The sequence below is a fragment of the Cetorhinus maximus genome, chromosome 14 (genome assembly GCF_964194155.1).
Source record: "Cetorhinus maximus chromosome 14, sCetMax3.hap1.1, whole genome shotgun sequence".
Lineage (NCBI taxonomy): Eukaryota > Metazoa > Chordata > Chondrichthyes > Lamniformes > Cetorhinidae > Cetorhinus > Cetorhinus maximus.
In genome coordinates, this window is record NC_135892.1 from 9081040 (window position 1) to 9100331 (window position 19292).

The following is a 19292-nucleotide window of genomic DNA, read 5'->3' on the forward strand; positions in this document are numbered from 1 at the left end:
ACACCCTTTGATTATTTGTGATTTATTTCCCGTTCGACATGTTCAACATCACCAAAGTCACATTTGTTTGCCAGTCGCCTCAAACACGTGTAATATTGGTCAATTGTCTCATTTGCTCCTTGCTTAGTGCATCAGAAGACAATTGTAATTCTCAAAACACAGCACTACAAGCTTCACATTCCAGATTTATTAATTAATTTAAATTCCACCAGCTTCCGTGGTGGGATTTGAACCCTGGCCCCCAAAGCATTAGCCTGCGCCTCGGGATTACTAACCCAATGATCTTCCCACTACACAACTGAGTTGTAAAACACTGTAGATTTTAAGGCAAAAAGGTCTGTTGATTTTATCAATGTTTAAGAAGAGTCGTTATGATTTGAATAGGCAGTTGTTATTTTGATCAGTGGTGTAGTGATAAGTTTTAGAAATTCTCAGTCATGAGTGCAAACGTGCATACCTGAGGGAGGGTCGGGAATGGAACTCCGCAGTATTTATCCCACCAGCTGGCAGTGTTGAAGCCAGGGCTATGGAGAAGGCCCAAAGTTCCCTTGTCTCCCATCCCAGCAGCCCGCTCATGGAGCAATATGGGATCAGCGAGGCGAAAAGAGTTTGCCAGGCTTCTGTTGGGCAAGTGGAGAGAGCAGAGCTGGGGCAATTCACAAAGGGAAAGACCTGGGGCTTGCTAAGTAGGCATACAACCGTTCTGAGAAAGGGCCTATTGCTGAAGCATCTACTCCTGTCCTCTCCATAGATGCTGCCAGACCTACTGAGTGTTTCCCATGTTTTCTGTTATTGCTGCAGCTGTATTAGAAATATGTAATATATGTGCATTTTTTATTTTGCTCATCAAGGTAAAAGATATTGCTGCTGGGGAATAAAACACTTCCCATTTCAGACATCCAGTATCAGCACATTGAGTATTGCCAGATATAATGTACACGCACATGTGGTTGTGTGTGCTTATGTATGTTTGCATAAAGAGTAGAGCTCCTTTACAATTAACCAAAGACATGCCTCTCCCAGACTCCCTAATGCACCAGTGTGATTTTTCTTTTTCCATTCTCCAGCCCAGCTATCCGGTTGTTTCAATGTGCCAGTCGGTGCGAGTTCTACACAGTCAGCCCCACCACCGTCCCAAACTGGATTGCGATGGCAGTAAAGTCCCGCTGTTTGTGACTCCCTCTTTCGCGAGCTCTCTTATCCACGTAAAAGTCCTTCTCCACCCGTTCACCCATTGCGGGGCCCAAATGTTCGCTTACATGCATTTCTAAAAAAAATTTTAAAATAGAAGCCGCCTTTACAAAATGCCCAAAAATAGAAAAAAAAAGCCCAAACAAAGTTTAAAAAAGGGAAGGCGCCCATGACGCATTTTCTGCAGTAGGAAGTGCACATGCTTCACATGCCATGTTTGGCATGAGGATGCCCCTTGTGGCTGCGATTTAATTCCTGATCACAGTCCACCTCCACTCTCAAGCAAAGCACTGGAAATGTGACACATTTTACATTTTTCCTGTTTTATTAAACTTCGCCACTGAACTTCTCTTTCAATTTATTAAAAACATTGGGCGGAATTTTCCGGGCCCCACCTCCTCCGGGGTCGCCCAGTCCCGCCGGAAGGGCTTTCAGCTGGGTCGTTTTTAATTGCCCTTGATCCTTTATACAAGTAAACATTTTAAGATGGCTGAAACCTATCTAATTCACTCCCATTGTAAAGTACGTTCATCATTCGCGATTTCGCCATCTGCGAGGTTTTGCGGGGACCTCGTGAGCTTGGGGGCGGAGGGGGAGGGACTTTACTCCAATTCTTGTCACCCGGGGCCCATCCAGGCAGGAGAGAGGGTGGATTGGAGACTAGCTCAGGTCACACTCTCTCTTGCCTCGGAGTCAGAAGGTTGTGGGTTAAAGTCCCACTCCAATGTATTAAACCCAACAAAAATGCAGGCTGTACAGCACTAAGAGAGTGCGGCACTGTTGGTGGTGCTGCCTTTTGGATGAGGCATTAAACCATTGAACCTGCCCTCTTGTGTCAAAAGATCCCATGGCACTATTTCGAAGAAAAGCAGGGGACTCCTCCCCGGAGTCCTGGCCAATATTTATCCTTCAGTCAACATCACAAAAAATAGATTACCTGGCTAATGCCACATTGCCGTTTGTGGGAGCTTGCTGTGCGCAAATTGGCTGCCACGCTTCCTACATTACAACAGTGACAATAGTCACGTCATTAGTACTTCCTTGGTTGTAAAGTGCTTTGGGACATCCTGCGGATGTGAAAGGCGCTATGCAAATGCAAGCCTTTCACTTATCTTCGGGAGTTGACAGCTGGGGCCTCGGCCTCCACAGGATTTCTGTGCATCACTGGTATCGATCGAGGGATGTGAGCTCAGCCCCCTGGAAGTATGTCGGGGGTAACATTTCTTTATATTTGACATCGAACACCAGCAGGTAAACCTAAGAGGGGAATCTACAGGAGACACTGAGTAAGGATAAGGTAATTGGTGCGCAGGGGGCGGGTATAACGACCAGAGGATTCACTATCTGTCTCATGCACTTTAAAGTGGCTGATTATGGAGTCACCTGGACAAGGGTCTCGATCAGGTGAACATAGGCAGAAGAGGAAAGAAGATCAAGGGACCAGTCTTTCTTTGTGTGGAAATTATACAGAATCAGATTAGGACATGAGTAAGCTTGGTCATACCAAATACCACCTATTTCCATTATTTTAAAATTTATTTCCATCTATTGTTTTATCTCCACCTTTTAGCCCATTTCGATCCCTTCCCCCCACCCCACCCCCACTAGGGCCATCTGTCACTTGCTTGTCCTGCTTTCTAACCTTAATGTCCCCATTAGCACATTCCTTAGCTAATATCACCACCGTCAACACCCCTTTGTCCTTTTGTCTATGACATCTTTGGCAAACTCTCCTTTGCCTCCACCTATCACTGGCCCCCTACCCAGCTCCACCTGTCCCACCCCCCCCTCAACCAGCTTATATTTCACCTCATTTCTATATTCCCTCAGTTCTGATGAAGAGTCATACGGACTCGAAACATTAACTGTATCCCTCTCCGCAGATGCTGTCAGACCTGCTGAGTTTTTCCAGCTATTTTTATTTTTGTTTCATGGAATCAAGTGTTTAGTTTATAGATTCATGCCACCATTAAAATAAAAACATAAATAGGAGCAGGGGTGAACATTCGGCCGCTTGAACTGGCTCTGCTATTCAGTAAGATCATGGTTAATATTTGACCTCAACTCCAGTTCCCTGCCTGCCCCTCAATTCTCTTAAAGTCCAAAATCCTGTTGACCTCGGTCTTCAATATACTCAACACCTGAACATCCACAACCCTCCAAGGCAGAGAATTCCAAAGATTCGCAACCAGTGAAGAAATTTCTCCTTGTCTCAGTCCTAAATGGGGCCCCTTGTCCTGAGACTGTGCTTCCTAGTTCTAGACTCCCTATCTATGGGAAACGGTCTCTCAGTATCTAGCTGTCAGTCCTGAAGGGAAGTCATGCGGACTCAGAACGTTAACTCTGTTTCTCTCTTCACAGATGCTGTCAGACCTGCTGAGATTTTCCAGCATTTCTTGTGCTTTTATTTCAGATTTCCAGCATCCGCGGTATTTTGCTTTTCTTCTCTCAGTACCTACCCTGTCAAGCCCTCGAAGAATTTTATGTGTTTCAATGAGGTCACCTCTCATTCGTCTAATCTCCAGAGACTACAGGCCCAATTCAGTCAATCCCTCCTAATGTAGTCATAAAATGGTTACAGTACAGGAGGAGGCAATTCAGCCTGTCAAGCCCACTCCGGCTCTGAAAGAGCAATTTAATTAGTCCTCCTCCCGCACCTTTTCCCTGTAGCCCCACAGACCCTTTTCTGTTCAGGTGCTTATCCAACTCTCTTTTGAAAGCTGCAATTGGTCCTGCCTCAATCACACTCTCAGGTAGCGCATTCCAGAATCGATTATCTGGCTAGTGTCACTTTGCTGATTGTGAGAGTTTGTTGTCCGCAAATATTGGCTGCCACATTACCTACATTACAACAGTGATATTACTCACTTCAGTAGCACTTCATTGGCTGTAAAGTGCTTTGGGACATCCTGAGGATATTAAAGGTGCAATGTAAATGCAAATCTTTCACTTAACTTCAGGAGTTAGCACCTTGCTAACCACTCGTAAAAAAGCTTTTCCTCGTGTCACCATTGGATCTTTCACCAATCATCTTAAACCTGTGTCTTCTGTTTCTCATCCCTTCCACCAATGGGAGCAGTTTCTCTTTATCTCCTCTGCTTAGACAACCCTCTCATGTAGAAATTGATGTCATACAAGTGGGTTAAGTGTCTCCGTTAATACTGGGCATATTTTTTAGGCTATGTATATCAGAAAACATGGGACATAACGTAGGAATGTATGTGTTTGTGTACACCTTTGTGTGTGTGAACACATGTACATAAGTCATTTGTTCATTGTCGCCATAACCTTAGTGGGGCTATTGACATCGTCTTGCTTCTCTCTGGCTTTCTTCAATCCTCCCTCAGTCCACGTCTCAATCTTTATCCACCAATCCGGTTTTTCTTCTTTCCCCTTCTGTTTATCGCCTTCAACTTCTTCAATTGCTGCAGGACAAGGCTGTTGGGTCTTAGTTTCTGATGTCCGTACTTGACTACTTTTCTCTCTCTAACTGTACTTAGCAACCCTTTTGATTCCTGAAATTCCCCTCTTGATCTAACCCACTCATTTGTCTTTCTGTCCTTCCAGCTGGTCCTGGGCATCCTCCGCCATGCCCACATTCCAAAAGCGGCTACCCTCCCCTCATCCTCTTTCTTCAGAGTCCAACTCTTGCCCCCATTGAGTGCAACACTCCACACTAGTGACTGGACTGGACGTAAATACCTGTGTGTAAATTGATTGCCCCTTTTGAAGTGAGGAAGGGTTGAAGTCGGACGTGCTTTGAAAATGCAGGGCATCATTTTCCGTTTTTGTGATACTTGTGGCTAATTAAGTTATTGGTGAACACTTGTTTAAGAGGCTGCATTACATGAAGTTGCTGATTTACCGTCTATTGCTGTTATGAGGCAGTGACAAAAGGAACTTTGTTGTAATCTATACTGCAAACCCCAGAGCACACAGAACAAAAGCTTGAACCTCTGACCCCCATCTCTTAAAAATTCAAACTTATGTTTAGCAACACAAAAAAAATGACATCCCAGAGGAACATATTTCAAAAGTGTTAAAAGGTTGGAGCAAGTCTGAGAAAATACAGAACACTTGGTTTTTAATTCCATAATTACCAAAGTAGCATTTTAATCATAAATCTCACTCCTCTGGCTGTTTCAGAAATTAATTTTTGGAATGCAGCTTTTGTGTAAACTTTTCCAAGTGTCAGCTATTGATACCGAGCCCTCAGTGTTAAAAAAACAATTGTCTCATGTCAGTTTTGCCACCCAGTCATGGATCAGAGTATTTGCCTGGTGCAGACTGTAACAGCGAGTTACACATCCCTAGCGAGTAATTCATCTCAAGTTCATGTGACCACAAGACAAAGCCAAAAGCCTAGGCTGATAGGCTTGTCTGTTAGTTAAGAGCTGTCTCCAGAGGCCCTAATAGCTCAGTTCACATAGTCATTGCTCGGTAAGGAACTGAACTTTGCCTATGAGGCAGGTTGTTGGTGTGATCCGCGTACTGTGTTGGGTGAGCTGATTTCAGTCATCAGCCTCTGTGCTCTGGAGCTAATTATGGAGTGGATTATGGAGGATCACCACCCCCCAACCCCACCGCCCTCCCACCGCACCCCCCCTTCCCCCCACCCTTTCTTCAAGTAATGCTTTCTTGACTTCGGGCAAGTTGCAGATGGCGGATGTCATGTGAGAAGGATTGGGCTTGGCTGAAATATCTTTCATGGTCAAATAATCCTCCGACATTCAATCACTAAGCTGGCACATGGCCACTTGCATGTAACAAGCAGTGAGAGTCTTTGCCCACATTGGGGTAATTTTAACCCAGCGGGTTACTGACAGGGCCTGATGGGTTGCACGCTTTGGAAGCTAATGGGAAGTAACTGTGAACCAGCCCCACAACCCTCTGTGAAAGCTGCGCTCCTCCACTTCAGGCCTCTTGTGCATCCCCAGTTTTAATCACTCCACCATCGGCAACGATGCCTTCAGCTGCCAGGGCCCTAAGCTCTGGAATTCAATCCCTAAACCTCGCTATCTCTCTTTGAGCTGCTCCTTAAAACGTGCCTCTTTGGCAAAGCTTTTGGTCGCCTGTTCCGATACTTTCTGATGTAGCTCAGTGTCGCCTTTTCTGGCGAGCACCCTGGGCTGTTTTATTATGTTAAAGGTTCCATATAAATGCAAGTTGTTGTTGTATCTCTCTCACTTGCTCACCTTCTCTCACCATTTCTCTATCTATAGCACCACCCCTTATAAGCATCACATTTGCTTCCTGTCACACTTGTGCCCTGTCAGATATTAGCGATCACACTTTGAACATTGCAGTTTAAGATCCTGAGGGGTCTTGGCGGGAGTGGATGCGGAGCAGATGTTTCCTCTTGTGGGAGAATCTAGAACCAGGGGTCACTGGTTTAAAAATAAGGGGTCGCTCATTTAAAACAGAGGTGAGGAGAAATTTTTTTCTCTCAGAGGGTCATGAGTCTTTAGAACTCTCTTCCTCAAAAAGGAGCTGGAAACAGAGAAACAGAATATTTTTAAGGCAGAGCTTGATGGACTCTTGATAAACAAAGGAGGTGAGAGGTTATCGGGGGTTAAGTGGGAGGTCACAATCAGGTCAGCCATGATCTTATTGAATGGTGGGGCAGGCTTGATGAGCCGAGTGGCCTACTCCTGGGTCCATGTTCGTATTTATCCTTTACCACAGCACTAACATACTAGTGTATATGTGCACACACACACACACACGCACGCACACAGGTATTTTAATATGATGTGCTACGTTCAAGATTAATTTTTTGCTTAACAAGATGCCGTTTAATTCACTGTGATATTTAAGATAATAATATACAGTGTATAATTTGTTTTCTGCTGTCAGAGGTTTTCTGTGGCTCTAGAACTCACTACACCTACCCCTTCAGCCCCTGTATCATTATCGTCCACAACTGACTTAAATCGGAAGCAATATTATAAGCATTTGGCTCTCGTGTTCATTTACTGTTTGGTGCCAAGTAAGGTTTAAAAAAGCTTTTTTTATTTTGAAAAAACATCTACACTATACATCATAACAAATAGCAAATCTCTGGCATTGAGTTTAAGGCAGTAATTGAATCGTGTGTTTCTGCTGATTTTCATAACTCACTTAAGTAGATGCTTTCTGATTGAACAATTCCCTTGTAACTCACTGCCACTTATTTATTAATAATAAACTCATTGGATTGCTGGCTTTATATAATCTTTGGAGCCTTTACTTATTTATTTTCTTCCCATACAGCTCGCACTATACTGGGTACCTCCTTTGCATTTCCACCAAATGGCTCTATTCATCGAGCTGAGAATTGGGATCTTTTATGTGTAGTGCAAAAGGCAAAACCCCTCGCTGCCCCATGGCCCAGTCCCTTTACCTGACCCTGTAAAGAGAATCATAGAGCAGTGCATAGTGCAGAACGAGGCCATTCAGCCCATCAGATGTGCTCCTGTTATTTTGAAGCAGAATCCAGTTAATCCCACTCCTCTGCTCATTTCCAATATACCTGTAGTTTTTTTTTCTCTCCTCCAAGTATTCCCTTTTTAAGGCTATCATTGAATCTGTTTCCACCGTCCCATCAGGTATTGGATTCTTCCCGTCTCCTAGGAAATGACAACAGGGTAACTTGGAGCACTTGCCTTTCTGCTAACATGAATTTCTGAATTTGTTTAACTGAATATGAATTGCGCTCATTTTGCAGAACAGTGTTAACATGGGGAAATCTTCGTCTGCCAGTTCTGCTCAGACTGCCGATTCGGTGAGAGGGCACGATGGGAAGGACGATGCTTCTCGTTACCAGACGGAGCACAGAACTTTTCCAAAGCCCCAGACGCGACAGGAGGATGCACAAGCGCCCTATCAGAGAGATGGTCCCAGGACGTTCCTCTTAGATCTGGAAAACTTCCCTGACCTGTCCAAAGTGGATATCAATGGACAGAATCCCAACATACAGGTGCAGTACTAAATGTGTCGTAGCTTCTAATGCCAGTGCACAAACTGCAGCTTAATCTATCGACATCTAAAATGAGCACCAGAATTGGGTTTTCAAAGGTGCACATCAATAGTTGTCAGCATTCACATGGAATGGTGAACAGCCAGCTGGTCGTGTTATTCAAACAAGAGCCAAAATGAGACTCATTTAATTTTATTTCCACAAACGTCGCTCTTAATTTTCTTTGAGGGGAGGGACTAGAGAGTCATTGTTGAATTTTCTAATTCTTTTTGTAAGTATGGCTATTTTAATCCAAGGGACTGAGCTATATTTTGTTTTTTTTTTAAACAAGGAAAGATTAGTATTTGTATAGTGTCTTTCAGAATCACAGGATGTCCAAAAGCACTTTACAGCCAATTAAATAGTTTTTGAAGTCTAGTCACTGTTGTAATGTAGGAAAAGCGGCAGCCAATTTGCACACAGCAAGCTCCCACAAACAGCAATGTGATAATGATCAGGTAATCTCTTATTTAGTGCTGTTGATTGAGAGATAACTGTTGGCCAAATACTAAGGAGAACTCCCCTGTCCTTCTTTGAAATAGCGCCATGGGATCTTTTATATCCACCTGGGAGGTCAGTCAGAGCTTTGATTTAAAGACGCACCTGAAAGACAGCTCCTCTGACTATGCAGCACTCCATCAGCACTGCACAGATTTATGTGCTCAAGTCTCTAGAGTTGGACTTGAACCCACAGCCTTCTGACTCAGAGGTGAGAGCATTACCCACTGAGCTGACACACAATCAACCATTTTAACACAGACAAAGCACAAATGGAAAACAGGGCCCATCACTTTAAAGTCGTCTTACCTTTCAGTCAAATTATTGATAAATCATCACTATTTAGATTGCACTGGTTAATGTGCCATGTACACTTAGTTAAGAAAGTGGTCAACCTGTTCAACATAAACTAGTTCAATTAACAAGCATAATAAAACAATTTGCAGAATAGAAAATTAACCAAACTTATGTTTAAAAAGAGATGTAGGCATAAGCTCATGTGTGTTTGAAGCCTGCCAGTTTTGTCTTGTGTAATATTATACCGGACACGCAATGGTAATTGGACCATCTTTGTATTTCTTAATTAAAAAGTTGCCCCCCACGGCTTAGCCAGCATTCGGAGATTTAGCTTTTTATCATACTTAGCTGATTTAAAGAATTAATAGGATTCAAATGATAAACAGTTGCGTCCTCTCCACATAGTGGTCAGCTGAGCACAGATTGCAGATGTTGCTGTAAGAGATCCAACTGAATATGCATGGCTGCACTTGATTAATCTCATTCACTAAGTGGCCTTTTCAAATCCAGCCTTGTCTACTAGCCCCCTATCAATTCAGAACGCTGCGATTTGGTACATTGCGGGAATTAAAATAAAGCTCTCTAATGACTAAATGCTCAAAGGCAAACCCTGGGAACTGTTCACAAATTGTCCCCAGTAACGATTTATTGTGGTACTGATTGTGCAATACTTGAGATCCGTGAGCAGCTCCTGCAGTTTACTGATTCTTTTGTGCATTAGAAGCTATGTCGTTCCAAAGATCCTCTTGAAATATAAAACAAATGCCAGTCTTCTAAGATGCCGGCTCCTAAACTGGGGTCTACAGACCCCTGTGGGTCCACAGAGATTATCCAGGGGGTCTGTGAAACAACGTGAAATGAGTTGGGCTTGGCAGGAGCTGGGAGACGGGAGCTGAGTGTGACAAACATCACACCAAACTCTGGAGTGCGGAGCAGGCACACTCCATCTCCCTGATACCTGTAAGTAAATTCCTCTTATTGAGATTTGAACTCAGCAGCATTAACTGTAACCAGCGTGGTGATATGTTGAGTTAAAACAGGATGTGGCGCACTGGTTGTACAGCAAAAGCATTGTGACAAGTAGTGAATACCAGTCCAGTCCAGATCAGGCAGGATGGCTGGGCACGTGTGGACAACTGTTTCTCTCCCTTCTCTTGTCTTCTTGGTGCCTGTCTTCTTCTCGAAGTCTCCAGGAACAGCCTAAGGGTGTTAGACCAAAGTCAACATGGACCCACCCTTGGCTCTCCACTGCCATAACTGGAACCCATTCAAACCTTCATCTTTTCAAGGGGTGGATCTGGGGTTCATTATTGACAAGGACTCATTGCCCTACTGAGGCTCTGTTTCAATGCAAGGTGCCCAACAGTACGTTGAGTTCTTTGTTCAAAGTATGGAAAGAGGCTCACCTTTACCATGTCCCTAGAGCATGCAAAGGGTCGTTTCCTTGTCTCATCCGGTGGAGAGAGGAACAGGGTTAACGTTTCAGGTCAATGACATTTCCTCAGGCTCTGTTTGCCTCTTCCTCTAATGCATTGTCCAATGGAGGAGGGTTTATTTTTATTCTTTCAAGGGATGCGGGCATCGTTGGCAAGGCCAGCATTTGTTGCCCACCCCTAATTGCCCTTGAACTGAGTGTGGCTCATTAGGCCATTTCAGGGGGCAGTTAAGAATAAACCACATTTCTGTCAAGTCAAATGTAGGCCAGACCCGGTAAGGATGGCAGATTTCCTTCCTTAAAGGACACTAGTGAACCAGATGGGTTTTTACGACAATCGACGGTTTCATGGTTGCCATTACTGAGACTAGCTTTCAATTCTAGAGTTTATTAATTGAATTTAAATTCCACCAGCTGCCACGGGTCAAAATCCTGGAACTCCCTCCCTAACAGCACTGTGGGTGTACCTACACCACATGGACTGCAGCTGTTCAAGAAGGCAGCTCACCACCACCTCCTCAAGGGCAATTAGGGGTGGGCAATAAAAATGCTGGCCTAGCCAGCGACACTCACATCCCGTGAAAGAATAATACAAAAAAAATTTGAACCCATGTCCCCAGAGCATTAGCCTGGGCCTCTGGCTTGCTAGTCCACTGACATTATCACTGTAGCACTCTGTCTTATTGAAACAGCCGAGTTTATATGAATGGGAGGGAGGCAGGAAAAGCTTTCCTCTGGATCTTGTTAAAAGTGTTTAAAGGGGAAGTGTCAGTGTGGTAAAGTGGAGTATCATGTACCTTTAAGAGAATGCAAGTGGACTAACCATGTGACAGTACTGACCAATCACTGTACAGCATGGGCGACAGGTTAACTGTACACCTAGAGCTGGAGGTGGTCATGGGAGCATGCCAGGATTTAGTGTCCTGTCCTCTGTTGCAATAAACAATCGCAGTTTGTTCTTATGTCGGTCTCTCTCCGTTATTGATAGCGAGCATCAACTAACAAGTGTACACGAAGGCGTACAATTCGAGTTTACTCGACTAGTGAGCTCATAGACCCAAGACATTAAAACTGGCGACAAGGGAAAAAAAATAGCAAACTTGCAATACCCCTGAGCGAGAATCCACAAGATGGGTGGGCAAAACATTAGAAAGAGAATCTGTACTTATGTCATCAAATAGGCGGCAATCAGAGCAGAAAGCAGTGCTGCCTTTAAATTTGAGAAAAAAAACCCTGCAAAAGGGCAATTGCGGGAATCCCGCCAAAAACTCGAAAACAACACAAAACCCAGCAGAGCAAAGCCAACAGCTGCAAAGGCGGAGTTAAAAAAAACGGTGATTGCTCTTAAAGCGGCAAATCATTTAAAGAGGCACATGCAAGAAAAATGGCGATGGACAGAAAATTACAAGAGACCCCAGAGAGGGGGGCAACCCTGCCGAAGGCAAAACACGAATCAATCGACAGCAGTCAAGAAAGCCGCGGTAAGCCAAACTCCTGAATTCGTCATTAACTGGGAAGCCATCGGAAGCGCAGTCCCCTTGCGGACATTCACGTTGCCACAGTTCGGGCATGTCGATCCATTCGACCCCAATTCAGATGATTGGTCTCAGTACGTCGAACGCCTAGCGTCCTTTATTACCATTAACGAAATTGTGGGGGAGGAGAAGAAGAGGGCGATTCTTTTGTCCACATGCGGGAGCAAAACACACGGGCTGATCCGCAGCCTCACATCACCTAACACCCCCGACTTGAAGACTTTTGACGAGTTCGTAAAAATTGTATCAAACCACCTGAGACCAAAGCCCCTCGGTCACTGTGCAGCGCTTCAAGTTCAATTCAAGGAATAGGCTTCCAGGGAAGACATTTAAAGGCATTAACTGAACATTGTGAATTTGGAATGTCCATTGGTGATCTGTTGAGAAACCGGTTGACATGCGGGATTGGAGATGATACTGTCCAAAGGCGTTTGCTGGCCAAAGCTAATCTAGACTTTAGTAAGGCATTAGAATTAGCCACAGCCATGGAGAGTGCTGTTAGAAAGTCGGAAGCTATAGGAGATGCACAAAATGGCGCCGTGCATCTGGCAGGATGGGGCAGACCAGCAACAAAAGGCGCGAAAACATTGGACCCCACAGAAAGGCGGAAAATGCCCCCTCTGTACAGATCAGTAAAAAATAGCAGTACCACAGTGAAAACCCACTAAATGGACTGAATTTTGCCGTCGGCGAACAGGGGGCGGGGCCTACTCACCGATGTGCAAAATGACGCGGGATGACGTTGGGAGGAACCCCCGACGTCACCCCGTCCCATTTAAATCTTCAGGAAGGCGGGGGCGCAGCAAAATCAGCTGTGGGCCCGCCGACCTGTCAATAGCCAATTGAGGCCATTGACAGGATCATTAAAACAATTAAAGGACCTGCCCGTCCAACCTTAAGGTTGGCGGGCAGGCCAGGAGCCCCGGCGGGGAATAGAAAAAACATGAAACCTCATCCACCGGCAGGATGAGGTTTCATGTAGGGTTTTAAAAAGTTTAATAAAGTTTTAGTGAAATTTATTAACATGTCCCATCTCGTGTGACATTGTCACATGAGGGGGACATGTTAAGGATTTTTTTCTCTCTCTATTTTAAATGTTTTCACAACTGTCAGCGATCTCCCTGAGGCAGCACTTAGCCTCAGGGAGATGTACGCTCTTTCATGTGCATGTGTGAAAGAGTGCACTCTCGCATTTGGGGAATCCCCCCTGCCCGCACAGGAAGTGCATAGCGCTTCCCGCCGGATGTCATGCTGGGCGGACCTTAATTGGCCCCCCCACTTAAAATGGCGGCGGGGCCTGCTTCTCCGGCAGGGATCGGCTCCCCGCCGGAGATTGGGTCGGGCCCGCCTGCCAGACAGGCAGAAAATTCTGTCCAATGAATGGGACAGTTGCATCCAGATGTCCAGTGGGTGATTGACAATTCAAAGAAGCCGAATGCTTTTTCTGCCACTGCTCTGGTCACATAAGGCAGCACTGCAGGGATGGGCTGAGGCAGCATTTTAAAGGCAAAGGCGGAAATCGTGAAATATGTCTCTTGGAAGAACCAGAAGAAATAGAATCAGACATCCATTCATTCTATAACCTGAAAGTGGGTAGAACCGAGACAATCCAAGTAGCCGTTACAGTCAATGGACAATCCGTTAAGATGGAAGTTGATACTGGAGCGCCGATGTCTGCCATTGGAGAACATGCATTCAGATACTTGAATAAAGGAACCCATCCTTTAAGATTGGAAGTTTTGGACACTAAACAGAGAACATACACGGGCAAAGAAATAAGACTGAAAGGCTTGTGTCAAGTCTCGGTGACCTATGGAGATCAATCTGAAAGGTTGCCCTTGATAGTGGTAGCTGGAGAGGGACCCAGCTTAGCAGGCCACAACTGGCTCGAAAAGATTACATTGAAACGGGCCAAAATTATTCACACAAGCAGGTGTGGGTTTAAAGCAAAAGAAGTGTCTGTTCTAAGCTAAGGAGGCAGTTTACTTGGGCCACGAGGTTGATGCACAGGGCCTGCACCCTGTGGAAGATAATGTCCAGGCCATTTGCGAGGCACCTGCCCCAAGAAATACCACAGACCTTAAGGCAATGGCAACAACTATGGCTGACTCCCCCCAACAGCTCGACTGTACTGGCCCCACTGTGCGGCCTGCTTAAGGAGAACCAGAAATGGAGTTGGCAAGTCCCGCACCAGGATGCCTTCCTGAAAGTGAAGCGGTTGTTAAGATGGTTGGCCTTGTTGGTCCACTTTGACCCCAAGAAGGAATTAGTTTTAACGTGTGACACGTCCCCTTATGGAATAGGGGCTGTCGCTTTCACGTTGGATGGCGGATGGCTCTGAACGGATTGGCTATACATCTCGCACACTCAGTGTCGCAGAGCAAAGATATTCCCAAATCGAAGAAGAGGGCCTATCTATTGCGTTTGGTGTCCGGAAGTTTCATCAATATCTCCAGGGTCGCCATTTCCATATTATAACCGACCACAAGCCCCTACTGGGATTATTTGGAGAAGATAAAGCGATAACCCCTATTACACCAGCTCGCAGACAGAGATGGGCACTAATATTAGCCACCTACAAATACGCTTTTGTTCATTGTCCGGGTAGTCAAATCACACACACCGGCGCACTGAGCCGCCTTCCCCTGCCAGATAATAACGGGATGGCTCCAATTCCCCAGGAACTGGTCCTAGTGCTACATTTTCTAAGATTCCTTCCCTGTTCAGACCAGACAAATCCGTGAGTGAACAAGCCGGGACCCAACTATCGCCTAATGTCCGGGAGCAGGTCTTGAATGGTTGGTCGGGTGGATCTAAATCCGAGGAGATGAAGCCCTATTCTGATCACAAATATGAACTCTCCTGCCAGGATGGCATAGCGCTCGCCCGGGCATTAGAAGAATGAAGATGCTCGCACACAGCTATTTATGGAGGCCAGGCATGGACTTGGATATCGAAACCCTGGTCAAAATTTGTCCTCAATACCAGCAGGAGGCGGCCATGGGTGCACCTCCCCACGTGGGGACCCTTCTTGGGCACAATGTTCCTTTTACTGACTGATTCCCACTCCAGATGGATGGACGTCTATGAATTCCGGTCGCCCACGTCAGCTGCCCCCATAGATCGTTAGCGCAGAATTGGCAAGAAACAATCACAGTTTGCTCTTATATCGGTCCCTCTCCGTTACTGATAGCGAGCATCAACGAACAAATTTACATGAAGGCGTGCAATTCGAATTTACTCAACTAGTGAACTCATAGACTCAAGACATAAAAGCCGGCATCAGCACTCTTTTTCCAGCAAATCCAACATGTAGAAATATTATTATTATTAGCTTTGACATGCTTTTGTTTTATTTGCTAGCTTTAAAAAAAATATTTGCTAGCGGATTTCCTGTGGCACTGCTCCCAGTGATCCCGAGCTGAAGTTGTCGCAAGGGTGAGGTGGGCGGGGGAGGGGCGATGACAGAATTTGGAAAGGTGTGTTCAGAGGCTGTGGGTAAGTGTTTTTTTTTATATTGGCTCCTGATAGATCAATAGATAGCTAGATAGTGTTTTCATCACAGGCTTCAAGTGGATGAAGAAACATCACAGATCTACATGACTAAACTAAAGCACGTTTGAAAGTCTAAGAAGTGCAGCTCTGTGTGAGGGAGCAGTGCAGCTCTGTGTGAGGGAGCAGTGCAGCTCTGTGTGAGGGAGCAGTGCAGCTCTGTGTGAGGGAGCAGTGCAGCTCTGTGTGAGGGAGCAGTGCAGCTCTGTGTGAGGGAGCAGTGCAGCTCTGTGTGAGGGAGCAGTGCAGCTCTGTGTGAGGGAGCAGTGCAGCTCTTTGGGAGGGAACAGTGCTGCTGTAGGTGGAGGGAGCATTGCAGCCCTGTGAGGGAGCAGTGCAGCTCTGAAGGAGCAGTGCAGCTCTGCGTGAGGGAGCAGTGTAGCTCTGTGAGGGTGCAGTGCAGCTCTGTGAGGGTGCAGTGCAGCTCTGTGTGAGGGAGCAGTTTAGTTCTGTCGGAGGGAGCAGTACAAGACTAGGGACAGGGAGCATTGCGACTCTCTAGGAGGGAGGGAGCAATGTAGCTCTGAGTGAAGAAGCAGTGGCTCTCTGGGGGAGGAGCAGTGGCGCTCTGGGGGAGGAGCAGTGGCGCTCTGGGGGGAGGAGCAGTGGCGCTCTGGGGGAGGAGCAGTGGCGCTCTGGGGGAGGAGCAGTGGTGCTCTGGGGGAGGAGCAGTGGCGCTCTGGGGGAGGAGCAGTGGCGCTCTGGGGGGAGGAGCAGTGGCGCTCTGGGGGAGGAGCAGTGGCGCTCTGGGGGAGGAGCAGTGGCGCTCTGGGGGAGGAGCAGTGGCGCTCTGGGGGAGGAGCAGTGGCGCTCTGGGGGGAGGAGCAGTGGCGCTCTGGGGGGAGGAGCAGTGGCGCTCTGGGGGAGGAGCAGTGGCGCTCTGGGGGAGGAGCAGTGGCGCTCTGGGGGGAGGAGCAGTGGCGCTCTGGGGGAGGAGCAGTGGCGCTCTGTCGGAGGGAGCATTGCATCACTGAGTGAGGGAGCAGTGCAGCTCTGGGGGAAGGAGCAGTGCAGCTCTGGGGGAAGGAGCAGTGCAGCTCTGGAGGGAGGGAGCAGTGCAGCTCGGGGAGAGGGAGTGATGCAGCTGTAGGGAGACAGAGCAGTGCAGCTCTGGGTGAGGGAGCAGTGCAGCTCTGGGTGACTGAGTTGATGAACTGTTATACTCGGTTTTGGAGATGACAACCTGTTCCCTTCTACCTAAATATACCTGCAATGGAATTTCAGGTGTGGTATTTATTATGACGTAGAGAATTGTGCCAACAGCAAGGGCAACAATTAAAATCTACCAGGTCATCGATGAAGTGGAAACAGAGCGTGGGATAAACATGCTTCCTGTGTGGTCCACTGTGTTATTAAGAATTTAGGAAATAGGTGGCCATTCAGTCCCTCGAGTCTCCTCCACCATTTAATAGGATCAGGCTGATCCTTGACCACAACCCACCTGATCCCCCTGATTCCTGCAGAGTCCAAGGATCCAATTTCAACTTGATCAACCCTCGTTCACTTAAGAGGTAGAATCGGTCTCCCGAAATGTATCGATCTGAGAGAGCTCAGAGTTGTGGAGTGGGAGAATTGGGATGGCAGGCGTCCGGGAGCTCAGGATCACACTTGCGTTCAGCCAATCTGTTCTCAGTGGACATTGGATTATCTTGGCAAAGGGGAGCAAGGGCTCCAACTCCACACTCAGCATCTAAAAAAGATATTGCATTCTGGATCATAAGGTTCAGAACATCATAAGTTGGCCGACTTCACTGTCAAAACAGCGATCTTATCACGCTGACTTTTCCAGCGAAATTATCAACAGCAAGAGTTTCACACCTTTTGCCTCTTACAAGTTTGGGATGTGTTACATTCAGCCTTACAATTCAAACACCATTAGCTTTTCTAGATTGCCCTGTACGTTTATATTCCCATGCTGCGTTTTGGTATGGAGAGCAATTCCTGTTCCTCCCCCATCTAACGAGACAGTTCCTCTTTCTGGTGATGTTGGCACACGTCTTTCATTAAAAACCCAGGCTGTGAGCCAATGTTAATGTTTATTTGTTTGGATGGGATGTGGTGCTTTTCCAGCACGAGATACAATCCTCTTGGTTCAAGCCCAGAGAGAAGTGCGTTGCCTTTCATGTGCTAGATGGAGTGAGGATAAGATGGAAGATCTGGCTTGAGGTTGTTCCAATTGGCTCCGTCCCTCAGCCAAATCATGGACTTGCTGTGTTTTTTCCTAAATCGCAGATTTTGGCTTTTTGTTATATTTTCAGATGTGCTTTGGTTACGTGCCACGTAGCATTCTAGTGGTCGGTAGCATTCTCACCTCTGAGTCACAAGGTTCAAATCCCACTCAAGCACAAAAACCAAGGCAGACAGTCCAGTGCAGTGCTGAGGGAGTGCTGCACTGTCAGAGGTGCTGTCTTTTGGATGCGATGTTAAACCAAGGCCCCGTCATTCCCCCCCCCACCCCACCCCTTTCAGGTGGACGTAAAAGACCCCATGGCCACTATTTCAAAGAGGGGCAGGGGAGTTCTCCCTGGTGTCCCGGCAAGGAATTATCCCTCAATCATTTAAAAAAAGCAGATTATCTGATCTTCATCATGATCCTGTTTATGGGAGCTTGCTGTTTGCAAATTGGCTGCCACATTTCATATATTACAACAGTAACTATGCTTCAAAATGTATTTTATTAGCTTTAAAGTGCTTTGAGACATCCTGTGATCATGAAAGGCACTATATAAATGCAAGTCCTTTTTAAATTCCTTGACCTAGATGGACAGCTGAGAGTGCAGCTTCTAGACCTCCAACAACACCACTCTATTACTGCCCAGTAGAAGGTGTGCGAGTGTGGATGACATGCCATCCAATATATCTTTCAGTGACAAAATGTCTGCGTTTAGAAAAAAAAAAATTGCATTTATATAGCGCTTTTCACAACCACAGGACGTCTCAAAGTGCTTTACAGCCAATGAAGTACTTTTTGAACTGCAGTCACTGTTGTAATATAGGAAACGCGGCAGCCAATTTGCAGGCAGCAAATTCCCACAGACAGCAATGTGATAATGACCAGGCAATCTGTCTTTTTGTGATGTTGATTGAGGGATAAATAATGACCAGGACACCGGGGATGAATCCCTTGTTGTTGTTCGAAATTGAATCTTTTATGCCCAACTGAGCAGGAAAAAGGGGCCTCGGTTTAACTCTAATCCAAAAGATGGCACCTCTGACAGTGCAGCACTCCCTCAGTACTGCACTGGAGTACTCTCAGTAATTAGGCTAAAATCAGGAACCAGCCATCTGAGGAATAAAAAAATGTCAAAATAAATATTACTAATCTATGAGGCAGGATATTGGGCTAAAACTTGCTTTGGAAGGAGATCTAACATCCTCCTCCTCCCTCAGGTACTGTGCCCCAGGAAGGCATTGACAACCATGAGTTCCATTGGATTTGGTCCATGATGATGATTAGCAGAATACTGCAGTGGTCAGCCATTGCCTTCTGCAGTATGGCTGACCAGAAAACTCTCCTGCTCTTACCACCTGCCATCAGGCATGTTGAAAGGATTTACAGGCTAATAATAAACCTGTTTGGCCAAATTATGAAACACTTTCCATGGCCACCAACCCTGATGTGGGATTTGAACCTGGGGCTTACACAGCCCAAAGGGAGGGAACACCACCCACTGCACCACAAGACTTCCTAATCTAGCAGCATCTGCCTTTAGACTTGCCCTTACTCGTTTAGGTTTTAAAATGTTTAACGTTGCAATTTGCTGAAAGTGTGAACTGATCACAGTTC

The 19292-nt window shown here is 46.1% G+C and overlaps 1 protein-coding gene across 1 annotated transcript in view; it reads left to right on the forward strand.

Annotated features, from left to right (window-relative positions):
* Positions 1 to 19292, forward strand: part of ism1 (isthmin 1) — an 86373-nt gene that overhangs the window by 45317 nt on the left and 21764 nt on the right. The window contains exon 2 of the mRNA XM_078556458.1: positions 7898 to 8149. Within this exon, the coding sequence (XP_078412584.1) occupies positions 7898 to 8149 (252 nt within the window). The remainder of the gene's footprint in view (positions 1 to 7897; positions 8150 to 19292) is intronic.